General features: G+C 44.8%; 1 protein-coding gene across 2 annotated transcripts in view; it reads left to right on the top strand.

Moving 5' to 3' along the window:
• aff2 (AF4/FMR2 family, member 2) overlaps positions 1-25338 on the top strand; it is a 518040-nt gene that overhangs the window by 112516 nt on the left and 380186 nt on the right. Inside the window, exons 2-3 of one of the 2 annotated variants that reach the window (XM_078211764.1) lie at positions 12189-12309; positions 15389-16312. In XM_078211764.1, the coding sequence (XP_078067890.1) occupies positions 12189-12309; positions 15389-16312 (1045 nt within the window). Of the gene's footprint in view, positions 1-12188; positions 12310-15361; positions 16313-25338 lie in introns of both variants that reach the window. The other variant, XM_078211763.1, reaches the window with a different exon arrangement.

Genomic DNA, 25338 nt, shown 5'->3' on the forward strand with positions numbered 1-25338 from the left:
CCATTTCCGATTTAAGAATTCAACGTTTTTACCTTAAGAGTGGGTGGCACAGTAGCACAGTGGTTAGCACTGCTGCCTCACAGCACCAGGGACCCGGGTTCAATTCCCGGCTCGGGTCACTGTCTGTATGCAGTTTGCACATTGGAGTCTGCGTGGGTTTCCTCCGGGTGCTCCGGTTTCCCCCCCACAGTCCAAAGATATGTGGGTTAGGTGGATTGGCCATGCTGAATTGCCCCTTAATGTCAGGGGGACTAGCGAGGGTAAATGTTATGGGGATAGGGCCTGGGTAGGATTATGGTCAGTGCAGACTTGATGGACCAAGTGGCCTCCTTCTGCACTGTAGGATTCTATGATTCTATACGTTGGTCCCAAAATGAGTAAGAGCCAGAATTTCGAGGCAATGAAGAAGAATGTTTGTGCATTGTATTTCTGCTATCGGATATGTACACTGCATTGTGGTTTGCTGCGATTCATAGGGTACAGTACTGTGTAATATTTAATAATCTGTATCATAACTCTCTGAGATGGCTACAGTCAAACTTGATTCTCATGAGCACATCCTCCAATTAAAGGAATTTGTGTCGTTACTTCCTATCCGAAAAATTATTATTATGTGGGAAAGTGATAACCTCGTGGTATTATCACGAGACTGTCAATCCAACAACTCAGCTAATGTTCTGGAGACCCGGGTTCGAATCCCGCCATGGCAGGTGGTAGAATTTGAATTCAATACAAAAAGTATCTGGAATTAAGAATCTACTGATGACCATGAAACCATTGTCGGAAAAACTCATTTGGTTCATTAATGTCATTTAGGGAAGGAAATCTGCTGTCCTTACTTGGTCTGGCCTACATGTGACTCCAGAGCCACAGCAATGAGGTTGACTCTCAAATGCCCTTCAAGGACAACTAGGGATGGGTAACAAATGCTGGTCAGCCCGTGATGACCATGTCCCATCAATGAATAAAGGAAAATTATTATTTGACATTTGCCAGCAAAATAATTAAGAAAGGGAATAGAAATGACCCTGGTAATTATAGACCAGTTAGTCTTACTTCGGTGGTTGGTAAATTGATGGAATTTTATTCCTTCGGGATGGGATTTACGACCATTTAGAAAGATGCGGATTAATCTGGGATAGTCAGCACGGATTCGTGAAGGGCAAGTCGTGCCTCACAAATTTGATTGACTTTTTTGAGGAGGTAACTAAGTGTGTTGATGAAGGTAGGGCAGTTGATGTCATATACATGGATTTTAGTAAGGCATTTGATAAGGTCCCCCATGGTCGGCTTATGATGAAAGTAAGGAGGTGTGGGACAGAGGGAAAGTTGGCCGATTGGATAGATAACTGGCTATCTGATCGAAGACAGAGGGTGGTGGTGGATGGAAAATTTTCGGACTGGAGGCAGGTTGCTAGCGGGGTGCCGCAGGGATCAGTGCTTGGTCCTCTGCTCTTTGTGATTTTTATTAATGACTTAGAGGAGGAGGCTGAAGGGTGGATCAGTAAATTTGCTGATGACACCAAGATTGGTGGAGTAGTGGATGAGGTGGAGGGCTGTTGTAGGCTGCAAAGAGACATAGATAGGATGCAAAGCTGGGCTGAAAAATGGCAAATGGAGTTTAACCCTGATAAATGTGAGGTGATTAATTTTGGTAGGATTAATTTAAATGTGGATTACAGGGTCAAAGGTAGGGTTCTGAAGACGGTGGAGGAACAGAGAGATCTTGGGGCCCATATCCACAGATCTCTAAAGGTTGCCACTCAAGTGGATAGAGCTGTGAAGAAGGCCTATAGTGTGTTAGCTTTTATTAACAGGGGGTTGGAGTTTAAGAGCCGTGGGGTTATGCTGCAACTGTGCAGGACCTTGGTGAGACCACATTTGGAATATTGTGTGCAGTTCTGGTCACCTCACTATAAGAAGGATGTGGAAGCGCTGGAAAGAGTGCGGAGGAGATTTACCAGGATGCTGCCTGGTTTGGAGGGTAGGTCTTATGAGGAAAGGTTGAGGGAGCTGGGGCTGCTCTCTCTGGAGCGGAGGAGGCTGAGGGGAGACTTATAGAGGTTTATAAAATGATGAAGGGGATAGATAGAGTGAACGTTCAAAGACTATTTCCTCGGGTGGATGGAGCTATTACAAGGGGGCAAAACTATAGGGTACGTGGTGGGAGATATAGGAAGGATATCAGAGGTAGGTTCTTTACGCAGAGAGTGGTTGGGGTGTGGAATGGACTGCCTGCAGTGATAGTGGAGTCAGACATTTTAGGAACATTTAAGCGGTTATTGGATAGGCACATGGAGCACACCAGGATGATAGGGAGTGGGATAGCTTGATCTTGGTTTCAGATAAAGCTCGGCACAACATCGTGGGCCGAAGGGCCTGTTCTGTGCTGTACTGTTCTATGTTCTATTATTCAGAAAGGAGGAGCTGTCTGACTAAAGGGATGTTGCTTACTTCAGACGCCTGATAACACATAGAAATTGGAAAGATTGTTAGAGGTGTTATGACTGACAGCTGTAGCACATGCTTCAGCGACGCAATGTTATTAAAAAAAATCTTGTTGCCTGGTACTGTAACTCCCAATCATCATTTTGCAGTACAGGTATATGATAACATATTTATGATTAATATGTAATTAATATAATTAGGGGCGGAAAGGTTAGTTGTTAGCACTGCTGCCTCACAGCGCCAGGGACCCGGGTTTGATTCCCGGCTTGGGTCACTGTCTGTGTGGAGTTTCCCCGTGTCTGCGTGGGTTTCCTCCGAGTACCCCGGTTTCCTCCCAGAGTCCAAAGGTGTGCAGGTTAGGTAGATTGGCCATGCTAAATTGTCCATTAGTGTCAGGGGCATTAGTAGGGTGGGTGTATGGGGTACAGGGATAGGGCCTCGATGTTGGTGTGAGCTCGATGGGCTGAATGGCTTCCTTCTGCACTGATTTGATTTGATTTATTATTGTCACATGTTCACATACAGTGAAAAGTATTGTTCCTAGTGCGCTATACAGACAAAGCATATCGTTCATAGAGAAAGAAACAAGAGCATGCAGAATGTACACCGAGCATCTTACAGTCTTAGCTAAGGTGTAGAGAAAGATCAACTTAGTGCAAGGTAAGTCCATTCAAAAGTCTGACGGCAGCAGGGAAGAAGCTGTTCTTGAGTCGGTTGGTACGTGACCTCAGACTTTTGTATCTTTTTCCCGATGGAAGAAGGTGGAAGAGAGGATGTCCGGGGTGGGTGTGGTGCTTAATTATGCTGGCTACTTTGCCAAGGCAGTGGATTTTATGTGGGGATTTTATGGATTCTATGATAATATATATTGTTGTTGTTTCATTTTGCTTGCTCCCTGAGATGTCACCATGAGGTAACAGAATATGAATACCTCATGTGTTTATCTGGAATTCACCCAGTCCCTTTTAACAGGGCCGGAGCCACTTAAGTAGGTTAATGTCCAAATAGGGAAGAGAGGAATTTCAGCAAGGGCATTGAGCCAATGCCCCAATGTAAAAGTTCAAAGCTTTCAGTGTTATCATCGACTGTTTTAGAAAGCAATTCAATTAGCACCGAGTGTCTTATCGGTGACAGAGGTTCTCACACAACTCTCAAACACTATGACCTACTCAGTAATAAAGGCCTTATATAATCTCCTTCCAAAGAGAGAACCCCTCTCTGGAACAAGTCCCATATTACAGCACACCATAGTGGTTGACAGAGATGCAGAGGGTTTATTGTATTTGTTCCTCAGTAGATAATGGGATTTTGTGAATGAAAATAATCAATTATAAGCTTTCCAAATTAGTAAGTGACATGTTTCTCCTTATCAGACAGCGTGCTTGGCTAAATACCATTTGGCATTTCGGCCCCTCTAAGTTAATTATTTTGCCTTGACAATGTTTTGGTCCGTAGATAATACAATTTGAAAGCCAAGCTAAAATATGCTGGAGCCAAGCCATGTGGCGTGCTATAGGCCACCACGAGTCAATACACTAATGGGAATTCAATGAGTAGTTTTAGGCATCAGTTGAAAATGTAGAATTGATAACCCATGGCTGGTCAGAATTCAGCCCTGAGATGTTGAAACCATGCACAATGTTGATAATGGAAGCGTTCACATTGTCCTGACATAATGAAATCTTGATTTAAAACCATACACTGCATATTTGTGCCCCAAATCAGCGAGTATGAGTCAAGGCTTTAAAACTTTATGATGTTAACTAATGTGATGTGGTTGGGTTCTGGCTATCATTAGCAAACATTAGCTGATGTATTGCAGACTGTATGCTTTCCCATTAGGTGCCATTGGCGCAGTGACAAATTATGGCCATTACCGTATCTCGGCCTTCCTGAAATAATTCTGGCCTGCTCCTGTGGATGTTGGGAATAATAACAGATTTCCTGTGGGATTGGCCATGGGCAGTCTGGAGTTAGGTGAAGGTTGTGATGTTTGGACCCTATCCATAAGGCCTCCTCCACATCATCCCTATCCATAAGGCCACAGCTCTCTGAATATCCAGGCAATCATATCATCTTGTGAGGTCACTCAGAGGGCAATTACAATTCTTTGTAGTTGGAAGGGTCTGGTTTAAATTACTATTTTATTCTGTCACAGGGGCGAATTTTCCTGTCCCGCCTGCTACGATTCCCGTGGCAATGGCCCATTGACCTCGGGTGGGATTTTCCAACTTCAGAGCAAGCGCGGCCAGAAAATCCCACCCACAATATCTGTTTGTAGTGTAGTTGGCTGGAGTTTGGAATGATGCGCAAGTGTATTTTTTATTTGTTCATGGTATGTGAGCCCCTCTGGTATGGCTAGTTTTTATTGCCATTACTAATTGCCTTTGCGAAGTGGTGTTGAGCCACCTTCATGAACCACTGCAGTCCATTTGGTGTAGGTACACCCACAGTGCTGTTAGGAAGGGAGTTTGAAAATTTTGATTCAGCGACAGTAAAAGAATGGCGATATATTTCCAAATCAGGACGATGTGTGGAGGGGAAACTGTAGATAGTGGTTGTTGCACGCTACTGCGATCCTTTTTCTTCTCGATGGTAGAAGTTCTGGGTTTGGAAGATGAATTGAAGGAACCTGAGTGAGTTGATGCAGTGTATTTTGTAAAAGGTATGCAGTACTGTCAGGGGTGCTCGGGCGGCACGGTGGCACAGTGGTTAGCACTGCTGCTTCACAGCTCGATTCCCGGCTTGGGTCACTGTCTGTGTGGAGTTTGCACGTTCTCCTTGTGTCTACGTGGGTTTCCTCCGGGTGCTCCGGTTTCCTCCCACAGTCCAAAGATGTGCGGGTTAGGTTGATTGGCCATGCTAAAATTGCCCCTTAGTGTCCTGAGATGTGTAGGTTAGAGGGATTAGTGGGTAAATATGTAGGGATACGGGGGTAGGGCCTGGGTGGGATTGTGGTCGGTGCAGACTCGATGGGCCAACTGGCTTCTTTCTGCACTGTAGGGTTTCTACTGGTCATAGAGGAAGTGAATTTTTAAGGTGCTGTGTGGGGTATTGATCAACTGGGTATTGAACTTCTTGACTTTTTTTGCTGCTTCACTCATCTAAGCAAGTGGGGAACATCCAGCACTGTCCTGACTTGTGCCTTAACAGATGGTGGACAGGGTTTGGTAAATCAGGAACTGAGTTACTCACCACAGAATTTCCAGCTCTGGTCTGCTCTTGTAGCGACTATATTAATATGGCAAGTTCAGTTCAGTTTCTGGTCAATGGGAACCCCCAGGATGTTGATAGTGGGGGATTCAGTGATTGTAATGGCGCCAAATGTCAAGGGGAGATGGTCAAATTCTCTCTGAGTAGAGATGGTCATTGCCTTGGCATTTATGTAGAGGAAATGTTACTTCATTTATCAGCCGAAGCCTGATGTTGTCCAGATCTTGCTACGTATGGACATGGAGTGCTTCAGCATCTGAGGAGTTGCAAATGGTGCTGAACGTTGTGCAGTCATCAGTGGATGTTCATAATGCTGACCTTATGGTGGAAGGATGGTCATTGATGAAGCAGCAGAAGCTGGTTGCACCTAGGACACTATCCTAAGGAGCTCCTACAGTGATGACCTAGAGCTGAGATGGTTGGATGATAATATAAATATATTAAAAATGTGAAAATATGGGAAGTGTATGTATTAAACACATACATATTCTTCATGAATCTATATATCAAATGAAGTTTATATTTAAAAGCATATGCATTATATATGTTGGCTAGAAGTCTCTGACCTCACCTGCGGCTGGGATTCTCTGGTTCCACTGCAGTGAATGGAGGTTTGGCTAAGCGTCAAATTCTCCATTCTCGCTGGCAGTGATGGAGGAGCGTATGACTTCGGATAATCCTGACCATTATGTAGTAAATATATCGTACATATATACTTTATATCTACTTTTCAATGTATATGTGTATTTAATATATTTATTAAGTATATAAATACATGAAAAACAACGCACCTTCCAAACCCATGACCTCCAGCACCTAGAAGGACAAAGGCAGCAGATAAATGGAAAAACAACAACCTGCAAGTTCCCCTCCAAGCCTCATCCTGACTTGGAAAAAAATCACCATTCCTCCACTAAACTGGGTCAAAATCCTGGAATCTTCTCCCTAACAACACCATGGGTGTACCTACACCTCATGCACCTCAGAGGATCAAGAATGCAGCTCTCCATCATGAGTGGGGAGTCGATGGCCTAGTGGTATTATTGCTAGGCTATTAGTCCAGAAACTCAGCTAATCTTCTAGGAACCCGGGTTCAATTCCCGCCATGATAGATGGAATTTGAATTCAATAAAAATTATCTGGAATTAAGAATCTACCGATGACCATGAAACCATTGTCAGAAAAACCCATCTTGTTCACTAAAGTCCTTTAGGGAAGGAAATCTTCTGTGCTTACCCAGTTTGGCCTACATGTGACTCCAGAGCCACAGCAATGTGGTTGACTCTCAACCAGGGATGGGCAATAAATGCTAGCCAGCCAGCGATACCCATGTCCCATGAATGAATAAAAAAAAGCTTTTCCAAGGGCCATTGGGAATGGACAATAAATGTTGGCCTTGCCAGCGAGGTTTAACATCCCATGAATCAATATTTAGATATGATATTTCCTTGTGATTACAAGGAAGTCTGTGTTTTCTCACCCTCAATCTTGTGGAATTGAGTTAGTCACTTAATAAATATGTTTGAATGTCTCCATGGAGGTAAAGTTTGGATTTGGTTCAGGGTAGAGTAGCTTGACTTACGAATACCCCCTCCAGGTAATACTACCAGTCTTGCTGAGAATTGGCATCAACACTTAGCTTCATTCCCCTCACACGTTACAGGATATGACTGTCGCCAATATTCTAACACAAAGTAATTTGTATTTTAATGGGGAAGCAAAGGAGTATTATATGAATCTGTTAAACATTCGACTTGCTAATAACACTTTCCCAACAGTACTATTTAATCAGGTCCACTCAATTTAATCTCCCTCATAAAAAATGTTGCAAGCACTCAATAGATTTCTGATGATAGGTCATGGATCTGAAACATTGGGGGCGAGTTTGAACCCCCATTCTCTGGGCAGAATTTTACCGGCACGTCCGCCCGAGATTCTTATGATCCCACCCGAGGTCAACGAAGAATTCCGTTCTCCGAGCCTTACTCGCCCCCGGAATTGTCGGCGAGTTTCCGATTTCCGATCTTTATGGCCCTTCGCCAGTGGAGTGCCATGAAACATGCCATGGGGCCGCAGGATGCTCATTTTAATACATTAGCATGCCAATAGGGAGCACTGTCTCCGAGACTTCCCCCACACTGAATATTCAGTGATTGGAACTCACACTCAGGCAGCGGTGTGAGGACAAAGGCTATAAGCTGCCCGGCAGTCCAAAACCAATTGTCGGGGTGCTTGTGTGTAATGGGAGATCTCAATGGATCATGGCTCAGCTCCGTACCTCCCGTAACCTGGGAGAAACAGGGTGCCATCTGGGAATGCGCTGGACAAGCTAACTGCTGGCCTCACATGATTCAGCTGTGCCTCGTTTGCCACAAGAGGAAGTTACTTGAAAGGCCACCCCAGCCTCCCCTCACTAGTAGTTATGCCAACAAGTGCCTTGCAGCCAGGCAGCGATGCCATTTAGTGGAGGCCAATTATTAACCCTTTGCAAGTCAATGTCTCAAGCATCGAGCTGACATTGCCAGAAAGGCTGCAACATCACGCTAATGTGCCCCCTATGCAAGGCGTGATGGTGATGTTTATCATCGCACAAATCAATCGAGGTCATGACGTGGTGCATTGGCGAGGTCCCGCATCAGGGTACAAACACTGACCACTTGTAGCCACCCAACTGCCCACTAGCATGGGGGAGGGCTTGAGGGGGGTTGGGGGGGATGCAGGTGCTTGTTGTCACTGAGACCCTGGTGGGTCCACATGCTGCATCCAGCTGGAGTTGACAGACCGATGCAGAGATGTGGCTATAGTATCCAGCTGGAGGGTATGGGAGATGGCATTGGGGCACCTACTGAATGTGCTGCCATTGGGTGGTCGTCCCAGAAGGTAGTTCACTTACCATGGCTGAGCAAAGAATGTCATTCATCATCTTCCAACACTGCTGCCACTGTTTCAAAGTGGAACAGGGATGATTCTCCCCAATATTTTGGCCAACATTCATCCTTTAACCAACAGCACTAAACGATGGGGCTGGAATCTTACCATCCCGCCCACCACGGGAATCAGAGCGGGCGAGGGGCGGACCGTGGAAAAGGCCATTGACCTCGGGCGGAATTTTACAGTTTCGGGATGAGCGAGGCCATAAAATCCTGCCCAGATTATCAAGTGATGCAAGTCATTGCTGTTTGCCATGTGCTAGTTGGTCAGACATTTCATTGCACTTCAGAAGTAGTTCACTGAGTGTAAAACACTTTGGGTTCTTTTGAAACCTTGTAAAGTCCCTGCAGCTTTTTAAAAATGTCTGCCTCTTCCTTACACGACTCAGCTTGGTTTGGGAAACGATTTTTGTGGAAAATACCAACAACAGCAGCATTTATGTAGCAGCTTCCGTGCGGCAAAACATCCCGAAATGCTTCACTGAGCATTATCAAATGAATATTTGACACGGCGGAGACTGGGATTTGACACCAGTGATGATTAGGATTTAACGCTGAATTATTTTAATTCTACCATTGCAGTGCCAGCTGCCACTATACAGTCAATTAAAAAAAAAACAAACATACACTTATATACTCAGTTATTAGGAAAAGGTACAAATGTTGCTCTAAATCCAAACATGTGTGGAATATACACTTCAAAGAGTTCAAACTGTGTAATCCAAGAATACAGCAACACTTATCAATGAAGTGACAAAGTAATGATGCACTCCTGAAAGTATTTTAAATGCTTGATTTTGTAACATGCCCAACCTAATCCTCGGGTGTATTACTCACTAATTATTGCTCTACGCGTTCATTATCGCTGAAATATGATTTCACTTGTTTCGAAAATGCCTCTGATGGACAGGCTACTTATTTGAAAAGATTGGGTTACTGTTGGCAGATCTATGATCCATATACTCATTCCTTTTGCCTGTCATTTTTAACATTAACCCATTCAAGATAAGCAGGTTGATCTTGTTTTACAGACATACTCTGCAGGAACCTGTCAAACATTCCTTTTTAGCTCATTACCAACAGTGTCTTCGAGGCTATTGTTGTTATTGCCTGCTTAATATTATGCATTTAACATCCTTGCACTTTATTTTGCCAATCTTGTGAAAGTGGCAGGAATCATTCTGGGTTGGGTCATCTCGTGCCTCTGCACTGTTGCTTAGACTTCTTTCTGTGCCCTTTTGCTCACAGTTCTTTGGCATTGTGAATTGCTGGACGTACAAGCTGATAGCAACACAGTGAGGGGAACAGAGCATCCGGGACCTTAGTGAATAATGGGGCCAACAGAGCACCTCCTTTAGAAATCAGAGTCCAACAGGTTTACTTTGAATCATGAGCTTTCAGAGCGCTGCTCCTTCATCAGACTCACCTGATGAAGGAGCAGTGCTGCGAAAGCTCATGATTCCAAAGAAGTCTGTTGGACTTTAGCCTGGTGTTGTGAGACTTCTTTCTGTGCCCACTCCAATCCAATGCCGGCATCGCCACATCTTAGGTATAAGAGTTAAGGAACATCAGAGGAGGAAGTTGGGTCATATAGACAGAAAAATGAAAAGGAAGAAAGAAAAATAATAGAAAGGAAAAGTGAGGAAAATATTTAAAATGTTAAACTTAATTTACTTTTAAAACTCCAACAACTATTTACTACATGCAGAAATGAGATTGAACAGTTTCATTTGTTCTGTTTCTAGCCTAGGGAGGTTGATTGGCAGTGCATTAACCAATGTCACATTGTTAAAAGGGTTCACAGAATCACAGACTATTATAGTGCAGAAGAGGTCCTTCGGTCCATCAATCCGCACTGACGCATGAAAGGCCCTGACTTGCTCACCTAATCCCACTTGCCAGCACTTGGCCCACAGCCTTGAACGGCGTGCCAAGTGTTCATTCAGGTACCTTTTAAAGGATGCGAGGCATCCCGCCTCCACCACCCTCCCAGGCAGTGCATTCCAGATCGTCACCACCCTCTGGGATAAAAAGGCTTTTCCTCAAATCCCCCTAAATCTCCCACCCCTCATTTTTAACTTATGTCCCCTTGTAACTGACCCTCAACTAAGGGGAACAGCTGCTCCCTATCCATCCTGTCCATGCCCTTCATAATCTTGAACACCTCAATCAGGTCACCCCCTCAGTCTTCTCTGCTCCAGAGAAAACAACCCAAGCCTATCCAACCTCTCTTTATAACTTAAATGTTCCATCTCAGGCAACATCCTGGTGAATCTCCTCTGCACCCCCTTCCAGTGCGTTCACGTCCTTCCTATAATGTGGCGATCAGAACTGCACACAGTACTCCAGCTGTGGCCTCACCAAAGTTCTATACAATTCCATCATGACCTCTCTGCTTTTGTAATCTCTGCCCTAGGTTTTTACGCTGTTAATTACCAGTCCTAACTTTCTGCAGGAGGCTTATTGGGCAATTAATAGACAAATCCTGCAAGCTCCTTAAAAACAGGGAGGGTAAAGGCGAGATGGGGTTTGTGGGAAATAAAAAGCAGAGTGGTGTTTATTGAATATCATAACTAATGGCGTACCTCTTTATCCCCCAATTTTGCTGGCTGATTTACCCATTAATAACAGCCTGCAACATGAACAGACCACGATTTTCCCCAGAATCCAGCCCATTGTTGTGGTTTATGTTGAGAAGGACAAATAAATGCTTTGGAACAAGACATAAGCAAACTCCCTTTGATTATTGTAAGAAGCTGATTAAAGTTAACATGCTTATACAAGTGTAAACATTGCCACAGCTCACAGAAGAAAGGGTCCAAATGATCAACCACAAGTTTAATTAGCTGCTGTTTTAAATTAATAATTGACATTTTAACCGCGGAAAGAGGGATTGCTGTAGTATTTAATCCTCAGAGTAATACGGTTCATTCCCCATTACACCCCATTGTGATCTATTTAGGTCTATTTATAATGCTGGAAAATTGGTTGGAGCTTCTTTGGTGATTTTTCAACTTCAACTGACCTCAGCAGAGACTAAATTTGCCTCCTCACCTGTGAGGCAGTTTATTAATATGAGTGCCTGCGCTGTGCAAAAGCCAGCAGATTTGGGCTTGCTTCATGCGACACATATCGTGTGCACAATCTACTATTTAAATTGTCATCTTGAGTTTGTTCGCTAATTAACTGCTACCAAACGCTCATAACAAATCAATGCAGGCTGAACGCACATGGGTGTCCCTAAGCTGCAGGTCCCCAGAGAGTTGTCAATGCAAGTTGGAGCCTGCCTCCTCTTTTGTTTTTTTTTAAACAAATTTTCCTCCAAGCTTTCAATGGCCTCGTCCACCAAATCGCCACCCCCTCCCCCAACAAGTCCTCCATCCCCCCCCCCCCCCCCCCCCCCCCCCCAAACCCCGTCTCCCCCCTCCTCTCTGTGGAATGAGTTGTTCAGCGTATCAAGGGTTCCGAGGCTCTGGTACTTTACTCAAAGGGCATAAAATTTGATCTATCGCCTGTCACACGAGTCCGTCAGCTCTGCACAGCTCTCAGCTTCAGCACACGTGTCTTTAAATGCCCTCTCCCCAATGTCTGTTGCAGTCACTACGAACAGGATCGGAATGCGCTGCGGAGGAAGGAATGGGAGAGACGGAACCAGGAAGTCCATCAAGATGAGGATCTGTTTGCTTCGAGTTTTAATCTATTCAGTGAACCCTACAAGGTAGCCTGGTCCAAATGCGTTGAAATGTTATTTCAGTTTAACGTTGGCGTTGCACCTGGGAGTGCTTGGCTGCACCCTTTGCACATTCAAAGCAGAACAAAAAATGGTTGCGATAGGACGGTAACACTCTGATTTGCTTCGAATCGTGCCATTAATTAATCAATTTGCAGTAATTGCTGTTCAATTCAGGCAAATGTGGGAGAAATTCACGCCGACAGTTCCCAGGATTGGCTCATTTGTGTGAGAAGATTGGCTTTGAATGAAATTATTTTTTGGTCGCAACCTTTTTCAATCAAAGTGAAACCCAAGAAAGGAAAAGGCTAAGGCCTTCATGGTCCCAGCTTTGAAATAGATGAATGAGCAGACACTCAGGGCGGGGCATTAGGGATGTCTGCCCTCTTAAAGTGCAAACAATCTTCCTCGCTGGCAGACAGAGGGAATGTAAATGTATTTGGAGAATGCACCAATTAATTAATGGCTTCACCTGTAGATGAGACGGGGAAACTGCACAGTGGGCATAAAATGGAAGTCGCATGCCTTCCACATTTGATACTAAAAGGGGAAGATGGATAGATAGTGCGGTGTGGCTGACAATGTTGATCCATGTTCGGAAGCACTATTTTTGGCATTGATTTGGGGAGCTTAGCCAACATTCGGGCAGTAATTCTGAACAAGGTTTGTCGTTGGGGGAAGACTGAAGAGTTTTTGCAAATTAAGCAAGTGTAGTAGTTGTGGGACGTGAGGGGGTGGGGTGGGGTGGGGTGGCGGGGGCGGGGGCGGGGGGGGGGGGTTGGTTTCCAGTTGGGGGGGAAACCCAATAGGGCGGACATCCAGAGTGCAGATCCACACATCCACAATGCCTTGTGGCTAGAGGCCAGATTCTGGAAACTAATCGGGAATTAAGATTCGAAAGGAAACCAAACCGATAGCTCTTGTTGTGTTGGAGGTTGCAGACAAAAGCCCCTTTGCACTGACTGAAATAACATTCTTGGTTCTGCGGGAAGTGAAGGTCTAAAATGCAATAAGAAAATTTTTAAAAAGTATTCTTTTCTATTTTGTGATTCCTGTGTAATAGTCATTAACCTGTGTGTGTGTGTGTGTGTGTGTGTGTGTGCGTGCGTGCGTAAGTAACAAGGTATCCAGTTTACCAACGAGCATGTATTTAACTGCTGAAAGTGAAATGTTGACACGTGGTCATCATCCGTAAGCCCAAACCAATCTTTTCTGGTTCCAAGGCTACCCAGTCCTTTTCTGCCAACCTATGATGCTGTATTCCTTGTAGGTAAATAGGCAATGCCAACAAATTGCTTTTACAATGTGGTTCTGCTCTTTGCAACTCAAATCTTCTGAGCTTTTGCTTAAGAGAAGAAAAATGTCAGAAAATGGCATTGCGTTGTTTGCAATAGGCGACTTGTATATAATATGCCTCAGGGCTGATAAGTGGATGCATTTACAAACTTATTTCAAATTGTTTTCTTCTAACAAGTAAAATTTATGTATCCAAATGTTTAATGATTAACTCCCTCCTTCCAATCCTCAACGGAATAATTCCCAAACTTAAAAGGGTAGCAGAAAAAAAATCAAAGGCTGGTACTGGGTGTATATTCTGCTGCCTTTAATATGCAACCTTCAAAAGCAATTGTTCTTTTGGCAACTGTTGAGAGGACTAAATTAATGACCTTTCAAGATTGGCTTGACATCCTTTGGCATTATCTGTAGTGTGACAGAAATGGTATCTGCCACTGCTCTGGGACTGGCTGTTTCACACAGCTGGTCCCACCCATGTGATAATTTTTTATTTGGTTGCAGTTTGTGGATGATGCCCACGAGGTTTTATAAACAGCCCATGCATCATCGAGCAGGACCTTTCCAACACAATGTTTGATTGTAATAGCTGAGTAGCCCCGGCCATCTCACAGGGTTTTAGCAGTCAACTCATCAAATCCCTACAGTGTAGAAGGAGGCCAATTGGCCCATCGAGTCTGCACCGACTCTCATGAGAGAGCATCTTTACCCAGGCCCACTTCCATCCTATCCCCATAACCCCACCCATTTACCTCACTAATCCCCCTAACCTCCACACCTTAGGACACCATGGGACAATTTAGCATGGCCAATCCACCTAACCTGCACATCTTTGGACACCACGGGACAATTTAGCATGGCCAATCCACCTAACCCACACATCTTTGGACACTAAGAGGCAAATTAGCATGGCCAAACCACCTAACCTGCACATCTTTGGACACTAAGAGGCAAATTAGTATGGTCAATCCACCTAACCTGCACATCTTTGGACACTAAGGGGCAATTTAGCATGGCCAATCCACCTAACCTGCACATATTTGGACACTGAAGGGCAATTTAGCATGGCCAATCCACCTAACCTGCACATCTTTGGAGACTAAGAGGCAAATTAGCATGGCCAATCCACCAAACCTGCACATCTTTGGACACTAAGGGGCAATTTAGCATGGCCAATCCACATAACCTGCACATCTTTGGACACTAAGGGGCAATTTAGCATGGCCAATCCACCTAACCTGCACATCTTTGGACACTAAGGGGCAATTTAGCATGGCCAATCCACCTAACCTGCACATCTTCAGAGGAAACCAGAGCACCTGGAGGAAACCCATGCAGACACAGGGGAGAACGTGCAAACTTTACACCCAAGACTACAATTGAACCCAGATCCCTGGCACTGTGAGGCAGCTGTGCTAACCACTGAGCCACTGAGCCACTGTGCTGTGCCACAACTGCAGCATGTGGGACTGGAGTCACATGTGTGGCACAATGGCTAAGAGTGGCATCTTTCCTACTCCCCTATTGGAGCATTGGTGAACCAGCTAGGTTTTCGCGTAACCACTGTAGCCTCACAAATGATCGTATTTAATGGTTTTGGGTTACTGTAACATTCCATAGTATGCAAGTCACGAGCTAACTTACCTAATGTCATGTGGCAAACAAATCATCCTTGGTCAGTGGAGCGGAATGATTATAGTGCAGTGTAAGGATTCTTCGTTGTGCTTTTAAAATAATTACTGTTTAGTTTTGTATGCCATCTACTTTCTTTCAGACCAGCAAGGGCGATGCTCTTTCCAATCGTGTGCAGAGTACGTTAGGTAACTATGATGAAATGAAGGATCTGTTAACGAACCGCTCGAACCAGAGTCACCTTGTGGGGATCCCCAAATCTTTGCTGCCACAGACCCCAGTCGAGGAAATGGAGCAGAGCTTCTTCGCCGAGCCGAGAACCAAAATGGTGCCATCCCACCAAAGTAGCAGTCATTCGTCGACGTGTATGCCTCCGCCTTCCTCCTCTCTGTCGCTGAGTTCGACGTTGTTGCACCAGGGCAACAAGAAATCCCGGATGGACTGGTCTCGCGGTGGTCATGGCTCCGGGAGTGGGCATGGTGTGCAGTCTAACAGCCAGTCCAGCAATCAGCAGAGCAGAGGAAAGCATCCCGTCACGCACGAACAGATGCAGGACAGGTACAGTGACCTTTACTGCAACCAGACAGAGATGCACAAGGGTGATCACCAGGCAGCTGTGGACGAGTGCATTAAGTCGCAGTCACCCAGTCCCAATGCCACTTCCCGTTCCAAAAGACACAGCCACTCCAAATCCAGCAGCGGAGACCATTCCTACAAGGACAGCTGCCACGCAAAGTCCCCCGTCGACACCGACGCTGTTCCCCATGCTTCTGAATCCCCAGCCCCTTCTACATCACTGATACCCTGTAGCAGTACGCTGTCTGCTCAGAACTTCCCCGCAGGACTCTATTCCAAGTCAAACATGATACAGCAGAAGCCCACTGCTTATGTAAGGCCGATGGATGGACAGGACCAAGCTCCTATTGAGTCACCTGAGCTGAAACCACTCATGGAAATCGAGGATGCTTTTAGCAGCCAGTTGTTTGGGAGTCTCCTGGACGGGAAGCCCAGCACAGCAAGTGCCAAGTGCAAATTACCGAAACTGACCATCCCACAACCTGGTGAGGTAAGTGGACCCCTCACAATTTTCAAATTTCAGGAAAGAAACACAGTTAAAAGTGGAACGTTGGTCCCATGTTATTGTCTATTTTAGAGTGGCAAATTATACTGTCGCAAAACTAATGCTATATTCTTATGTTGGTGTTTGGAAGCCTATTTGATATCAGAAGTCAACTGTGCTATATCAGCAATGGTTACAGCAAAGAATTACAATGTTGGCAAATGTGCAGTTGTGCTTGATTGGCCCAACTTGAATCACTTGGCGTTTACTTGAAAGCACAGAAACTAATAATAATTCTGATTAGAAATGTTGGTGGTTGTTTGTACTAAATATGATGAAACTTAGAAGCTTGTGCTGTTGTCTCCATAACAAAGGAACTCCAGGAACAGGAGGAGGCCGTTCAGCCCCTCAGGCCTGCTCCGTCATTCAAGTAGATCATGAATGACCTGTACCTCAATTCCATTTTTTTGCCTTAGTTCCATGTCCTTTACCCAACACAAAAATACACACTAGAGCATTGTGAACAGCTAAAAGTGCATATTAGCTGTGGGGTGCCGAGGATGTGAAAGATTGTTCATGAATGGGTCATTTTCTTCCATTCGTAATTTTCCAACTTCTCAGTTGTAGACAAAGTGGCAATGACGATACATCCAACAATATTGAATATTTAGTGTTTCAGTTTGTCGAATTAATGTTTAGGATTGTTACACTACAGGCGGAATTGTCCGGCCTCCCATCAGCAGGTTTCTCAGCATCGAGAGGTGGCGCATCGTTTGCTAGCAATGGGATCCTTCGATCCCACTGCAGTCAATGGGATTTCCCAATGTAGCCACCGCACACCGGGAACAGAGCGAGCAGTCAGAGAACTCCAGCCTTCGTTGGCCCTGGGGTCATAAAAGTTGCTATTTAAATACAAGCTTCTCCTCTTTCTGTGAGACAAGAACAACTTTGCAATTAGTGGTTCCACACATTCGTGAATCAGGATTTCATTAGCAGATAACACTGAGAGTGCAAGGCCAGAATCTTCAGGCCCACGCTCCCCGACCCCGCCCCCCCCCCCCCCCCCCCCCCCCCCCGCCATTCCCCAATCCCCCATCCCCGCGGGCAGCATCTTCTCGTCTCGGTGAAATCAATGGACTTTTGGCCGGCTCACTGCATCTGCCACGGGGAATCCTGCCAGAGGGCCGCAAAGTCCCGCAACAAGGCAATAGATGCAAACTAACCAACTCCTCCTGCTAATCTCTCAGTTCATACCCTTTATACCATACCCTAATCCTTTAAACCCAATTAAGTACAAAGAACAAAGAAAATTACAGCACAGGCCCTTCGGCCCTCCAAGCCTTCACCGACCATGCTACCCACCTGAACTAAAACCCCCTACCCTTCCGGGGACCATATCCCTCTATTCCCATCCTATTCATTTATTTGTCCAGACACCCCTTACTATCGTATCTGCTTCCACTACCTCCCCCGGCAGCAAGTTCCAGGCACCCACCACCCTCTGTGTAAAAACACTTGCCTCGTACATCTCCTTTGAACCTTGCCCCTCGCACCTTAAACCTATGCCCCCTAGTAATTGACTCTTCCACCCTGGGAAAAAGCTTCTGACTATCCACTTTGTCCATGCCCCTCATAATTCTGTAGACTTCTATCAGGTCGCCCCTCAACCTCCGTCGTTCCAGTGAGAACAAACCACGTTTTCAAAGTACCGAAAATCCTGAAAGAAAAAAGCTGGCGAAGAATCTGAATGCTTCTTTGACAGTTTTGTAAACTACAGACGCCACTTGGGTGGAATAAAATGAGGCATCGTAAAATGACCTCTTTATATTAATAGATGGCAGTGTGAAGCATATTACAGAGCATAAGTGCTCTTCCTTGCAATGTTCCAGCAATTTGGACTGAACATTAATTCCACTCTTATGAGCCTTTGCTCTTGCCCTGAGTGCTGTGGCTTACATATCGACTGGCACAAGTGAAGAGAAGACAATGCGTCTCTTTTAACAGAATGCTAGTCTCCTCATTTATCCTCTGGCCAACAGAAACAGTACTTGGAACCCGGGCTGGGATGAGTTGTTGCCTTGGCAGATCCATCGGCTACTTGTGTGGTTACTTTCTATGCTTGACGCAGCACTTTAAGGGCTCCTACTTCTCCTGGTTTTAGTTCACCTCTCTTTGAAATCGGATGTCATATTCTTCAGCATTGTAAACATCAATGGCTCTCTCGTAAACAGAAACACATGTGACAGCAAAGTGTCAACCGCTGCTTATTGGAATGATGCTACTTCAGGGAATTCAACTTCCTGTTATTCAATCAGGGCAAGGCGGCATCGTTGTGAAGTAATTTATTATTATCGGAGCATCAATTTCAGCAATAAACAAACCAATGTCCTTTTCCTTTATAAAATTGACAACACCAATGCACACCTGAATGTTGGTCGGGCGTTGCTACGTGTACATCCAGTTAAAAAGAAAGGGCTTACACTTATAAAAGCAAATTACTGCGGGTGCTGGAATCTGAAACCGAAAGGGAAAATGCTGGAAAATCTCAGCAGGCCTGGCAGTGTCTGTAAGAAGAGAAAAGAGCTGACGTTTCGAGTCCAGATGGCCCTTTGTCAAAGAGCTTGCACTTATGCCGCCCTTTTCGTGACCTTAGGACTTTCGAAAGTGTTTTCCAGTCCATTTTAAAATGTACTGGTTGTCCTAATGTAGGAAATATGGCGACTTGTGCAAGATCCCACAGGCAGCAATGAGATAAATGACCAGATAGTGTGTTTTTGTGATGTTGGTTGAGGGATAAATATTGGCCCAGGGCACCAGGAAGATCTACTATCTTCTTATAAGTTCATAAGATAAGATATAGGAGCAGAATGCAGCCATTCGCCCCATCGCGTCTGCTCCGCCATTCGATCATGGCTGATATGCTCCTCATCCCCATTTTCCTGCCTTCTTCCCATAACCCTTCAATCCATTACCAATTAAAAATCTGTCTAACTCCTTCTTAAGTTTACTTTGTGTGATTACTTTTCATGATGTGGAGTTGCTGGCTTTGGACTGGGGTGGGCACAGTAAGTAGTCTCACAACACCAGGGTAAAGTCCAACAGGTTTATCTGGTAGCACAAGCTTTCGGAGGTTGCCCCTTCATTAGGTGAGTGTCACTCACCTGATGAAGGGGCAGCGCTCCGAAAGCTCGTGCTACCAAATAAACCTGTTGGACTTTACCCTGGTGTTGTGAGACTACTTACTGTTACTTTTCATGCTTGACATTGCACTCTACGGAATGTGCTGTGTCAGGCCCCCTACTTCTGTTGGTTTTAATTCACCTCTCTTTGGAATTGGATGCTGTCCCAGCATCCACCACACTTTGGGGTAGCGAATTCCACAGATTCACAACCATTTGGGAGAAGTAGTTTCTCCTCAACTCTGTTTTAAAATTGCTGCCCCTTATCCGAAGACTATGACCTCTTGTCCTCGAACACCCCACAAGAGGAAGCATTTGCTCCACGTCTACTTTATCCATATCTTTTATCACCTTGAATACCTCAATTTAATCTCTCCTCATTCTTCTAAATTCCAGAGAATATTAGCCTAAACTGTTCAATCTCTCTTCATACAACAACCCCCTCATAGAACCATAGAAAATTACAGCTCAGAAACAGGCCTTTTGGCCCTTCTTGTCTGTGCCGAACCATTTTATGCCTAGTCCCACTGACCTGCACTTGGACCATATCCCTCCACACCCCTCTCATCCATGAACCTGTCCAAGTTTTTCTTAAATGTTAAAAGTGACCCCGCATTTACCACTTTATCCGGCAGCTCATTCCACACTCCCACCACTCTCTGCGTGAAGAAGCCCCCCCTAATATTCCCTTTAAACTTTTCTCCTTTCACCCTTAACCCATGCCCTCTGGTTTTTTTCTCCCCTAGCCTCAGCGGAAAAAGCCTGCTTGCATTCACTCTATCTATACCCATCAAAATCTTATACACCTCTATCAAATCTCCCCTCAATCTTCTACGCTCCAGGGAATAAAGTCCCAACCTATTCAATCTCTCTCTGTAACTCAGCTTCTCAAGTCCCGGCAACATCCTTGTGAACCTTCTCTGCACTCTTTCAATCTTATTTACATCCTTCCTGTAACTAGGTGACCAAAACTGTACACAATACTCCAAATTCGGCCTCACCAATGCCTTATATAACCTTACAATAACACTCCAACTTTTATACTCGATACTCCGATTTATAAAGGCCAATGTACCAAAGGCACTCTTTACGACCCTATCCACCTGTGACGTCACTTTTAGGGAACTCTGAACCTGTATTCCCAGATCCCTCTGTTCAACTGCACTCTTCAGAGTCCTACCATTTACCCTGTACGTTCTTCTTTGGTTTGTCCTTCCAAAGTGCAATATCTCACACTTGTCTGCGTTAAATTCCATTTGCCATTTTTCAGCCCATTTTTCTAGTTGGTCCAAATCCCTCTGCAAGCTTTGAAAACCTTCCTCACTGTCCACTACACCTCCAATCTTTGTATCATCAGCAAACTTGCTGATCCAATTTACCACATTATCATCCAGATCATTGATATAGATGACAAACAACAATGGACCCAACACCGATCCCTGCGGCACACCACTAGTCACAGGCCTCCAGTCAGAGAAGCAATCCTCCACAACCACTCTCTGGCTTCTTCCATTGAGCCAGTGTCTTATCCAATTTACTACCTCCCCATGTATACCCAGCGACTGAACCTTCCTAACTAACCTCCCATGAGGGACCTTGTCAAAGGCCTTGCTGAAATCCAGGTAGACAACATCCACCGCCTTCCCTTCATCCACTTTCCTGGTAACCTCCTCGAAAAACTCTAATAGATTGGTCAAACATGACCTACCACGCACAAAGCCATGTTGACTCTCCCTAATAAGTCCCTGTCTATCCAAATATTTGTAGATCCTATCCCTTATCACACCTTCCAATAACTTGCCCACCACCGACGTCAAACTTACTGGCCGATAATTTCATCTCTGGACTCAATCTAGTGAACCTCCTCTGAACTGCTTCCACTGCCAATACATCTTTCCTCAAATATGGGGACCAAAACTGTGCACAATACTCCAGGTGCGGCCTCATCAATGCCTTGTATAATGTTCCTCTTTGAAAAAAAAGTGCTCCGTCTGAGAGGGTAGACATAGTACAAGCTCTCAACAGGAAAAAAACCCCTTCGCCAGTGCAGCACTCCATCGCTACTGCACTGCGAGTGTCCACCTAGGTTTCATGGTCAAGTTTTGGAATGGGGTTTGAACCCAAAACCTGGATTCCTGGCTTAAGGATAGCACTTAAAAGCTAAGCATTTGGATGGCAGGGTGACACAGTGGTTAGCACTGCTGCGTCCCAGCTCCAGGGACCTGGGTTCGATTCCCGACTTGGGTCACTGTCTGTGCGGAGTCTGCATGTTCTCCCTGTGTCTGCGTGGGTTTCCTCTCGGTGCTCCAGTTTCCTCCCACAGTCCAGAAATGTGCGGGTTAGGTGCATTGGCCATTCTAAATTGCCCCTTAGCATCCCGGGATGTGTAGGTTAGAGGGATTAGCGGGGTAAATATGTGGGGTTACGGGGATAGGGCCTGGGTGAGATTGTCGTTGGTGCAGACTCGATGGGCCTCCTTCTGCACTGTAGGGTTATTAAGATTTCTATGATCACGAACGCTGGATGTTGTGCTGAAGGAGCAAGCAGTTTAAACTGGTGCATGTCGTGTCGGCCACCACACATTTGACATTCCATTCAGAAAATGATTTTCCCTCAAAACCCTTGGGTTGTCACCTGTGTTTTTGCCTTCTCGGGAAAGCACATGACTCCCATTGTGCAGGGAGTGTCGACTCTAAACCATGATTATTCAAGCATCCAACTCTCTGCAGCACGCTCGTTGGGCTAAGTAACCTTTTGCCGCTCATCCTTTTCATATGTTCAAATGTCCCCACTCTGCGTTATTCAGGAGGCAGATTTCCCTGAGAGATCTCAAATTCTGAGAACTCAGCTCCCATCGCAATCCATTCCAAAGAAAAATGGCTGCACAATACCAGAACTGTTCCAGCACGTTTACTGAGTACTTTTGGAGATTTCATCATGTTTGTGTGTAAGGTATTAAAAGCAAACTACTGCAGATGCTGGAAAGCTGAAATAAAAACAGGAAGTGCTGGAAATATTCAGCTGGTCTTGCAGCATCTGTGGGAAGAGAAAGAGAGATAACGTTTGGAGTCAAATGTGAATTCTTCTTCAGAACTATGGCGATCTTGAATTGGAAAGGGTGAGGGTCTTTAACAACGGCGAGGGAGAGGGCAGAATTTGCTCAGGTATTGTGAGGCTTTGAAGTTAGGCTTCTCCGACAGGCAATGGACTCCTCTCCTGAAAAGGGTCCTGGGTTCCGGGAGAGAATCTTTCAAGTCGCGATTGATACGTTTCTCACTTATGTGAAGTCTGGGTATCAAGGGATGTCTAGATGACCTTGTGTCAGAGCTAGGCTAGAAACGTTGGCTCTATTCTGTCCCCACAGATGCTCAGTAAGAAGTCTCATAACACCAGGTTAAAGTCCAACAGGTTTATTTGGTAGCAAATACCATAAGCTTTTGGAGCACAGCTCCTTCGTCAGATGGAGTGGATATCTGTTCTCAAACTCAAAGGTTTGAGAACAGATATCCACTCCATCTGACGAAGGAGCTGTGCTCCAAAAGCTTATGGTATTTGCTACCAAATAAACCTGTTGGACTTTAACCTGGTGTTGTTAAACTTCTTACTGTGTTCACCCCAGTCCAACGCCGGCATCTCCACATCATGACTCCCACAGATGCTGTCAGACCTGCTGAGATTTTCCAGCATTTTCTGTTTTTGTTTCAGATTCCAGCATCCACAATATTTACTTTTTGCTTTATTCCTTTGCCAGGTTAAAGCCAAGGATCTTAACAAGTAGAAATCCTTTTTAAGTAGACTCTGTAGACTGTTTGCTATGTGAGTAGACTTTGTTTGCTGTGAAATAGACTGTTTGCCATGAGTTCTGCTGTAAATTCCATCCCCAGGTTCCACTTCATTGACTGATACGGTGGCCTTAATCGGCACCCTGGTGTTTACATACAGGGTTACATATTCAGATTGAGTGGTGGTAGATGATATCGAGTTAGCCTTCACTTATGCACCTTGCCCGATATTCATCCTCAAACCAGGCAACCAATTCAGTAGCCTCTCCTTTATTGTATGGTCACCCAAGATGAATTTTGACCTCTTAGAAATGATGAGCTAGCCCTTGTGACCAGCTGTGACATTACTCAGAACTGCAGGAGCGGGGAGTAAGAGAGCGCTCGAGTGATGAAAACAGTGCACTGTTTCCAAATTGTGCAACGTCCACACACACACACACATACGCGCCACAACAATTCACGGTCATAAACAGCTGGCAGCAGATCATGCTGGTGAGTAAACCATTACTACTTACCACTTCTTAATATCTCCCCTTCCCTTAGGGCACGTCCTATTTTCAATTAAATTCCCCTTTGGGTGCCGGTTCTATGAAAATCAAACTTGCAGCACGTTCAAAATTAGGTTGAAGTGAAAAGATCGTATTTGGCTGTTTTATTTATCTTGGTGCATTTTCTTCTAAATGCCAGGTTAAAAGCAAGACTTGCCAAAATTCCAGGTAGGCCTGGGATACTAAATAATCAAACCCATTGCTTTGGCATGAAATCCGTTAAGTTGGATCATTATTTTCTGATGCTGAAAGCCTCTTTAAGTAAATGTACTAGTCAAGATAAAGTTGAAGATTCTTTGGTTTGAAAACAGATTGTCGGGGGAAGGCCCGACAGCTGCTTTGGGTTTCAGGCCTGGCTCAGTGGGTAGTACTCTGTCTGAGTCAGAAAGTCGCGGGTTCATGTTCAACTCCAGAGACCTGAGCACAAAATGTAGACTAGCAATCTTAGACATATACTGAGGGAGTGCTGCACTGTCGGAGGGGATAATCTTTCAGATGAGATGCCTAACCCACGACCCTTTTTCTGCCCTCTCAGGTAGATGCGGAACATCTGATGGCACTATTGCAACAAAAAGCAGGGGAGTTGTCCCCAGTGTCCTGGTCAATATTTACCCCTCAATCAACATCACCAAAAAACAGATTATCTAGTCATTATCACTTTGCTGTTTTACTATACGTGCCAAAGCACTTCATAGACTGTAAAGTGCTTTGGGGCGTTACTGAGGTCGGGGAGGCCACTATATAAATGCAAATTGTTCTTTGTTCTCTCTGTTGCTACAATCTTTATTGATGTCCACACAAAAGCGGAGGAGAACACCCTCTCAATGTTGCAATCGACAGTTTTGAAAACAGTTTTTGTGTTCTGACAGTTAGAAAACATGTCGACTGTTTTCCTGCCACTGGTGAAAGCAACACACACAGATTAGACCATGAAACAACAGCGCAGTTTATTGGCAGATTAATATCTACAAATCTGTATATATTGCTTTACAAAATACATAACAGTTTAGGAAGTAAAGGGAAACAATGTGTCGTTATTAGTCCCCAAAGATTCACTTGCTGAGCAATTGTGTTAATAGGGTGTAAAGTATTCAAATGACCATAGAGCCAGACCCCTAACTGTGAGGGAAAGGGGTACTTAAAAAGAGGTAGGTGTGTTCGAAAAATGCTATCTGAGAATCTGGTACAAAGGACTATTTATATCCACGGATGACTGATTGCAGATGGTGCTTAGTGAGAAGAAGATGAAAAAAGTTTATTATTACATACGGGTTCCACCAGTTTGTTACTGTTTATTTTCACTTCAGGAGAAAATTTGCCGCTGAACATTTTTCCCGCCTCGGTACATTTTGTCAATATTAACTCTTGCATTTCAAATAAACACCAGGCATATGAAAGCGAGATTGCGCACTGATACAGTAAGCAGGAGGAATATCTTAGTCACTTTGGGATTTTTTTGTCTTTTGCGAAAAATGTATGGATAAAGTAGACGTGGAGCTGATGCTTCCGCTGATGGGGCATTC

This window comes from Mustelus asterias, chromosome 4 (assembly GCF_964213995.1).
Source record: "Mustelus asterias chromosome 4, sMusAst1.hap1.1, whole genome shotgun sequence".
In the NCBI taxonomy this organism is placed as follows: domain Eukaryota; kingdom Metazoa; phylum Chordata; class Chondrichthyes; order Carcharhiniformes; family Triakidae; genus Mustelus; species Mustelus asterias.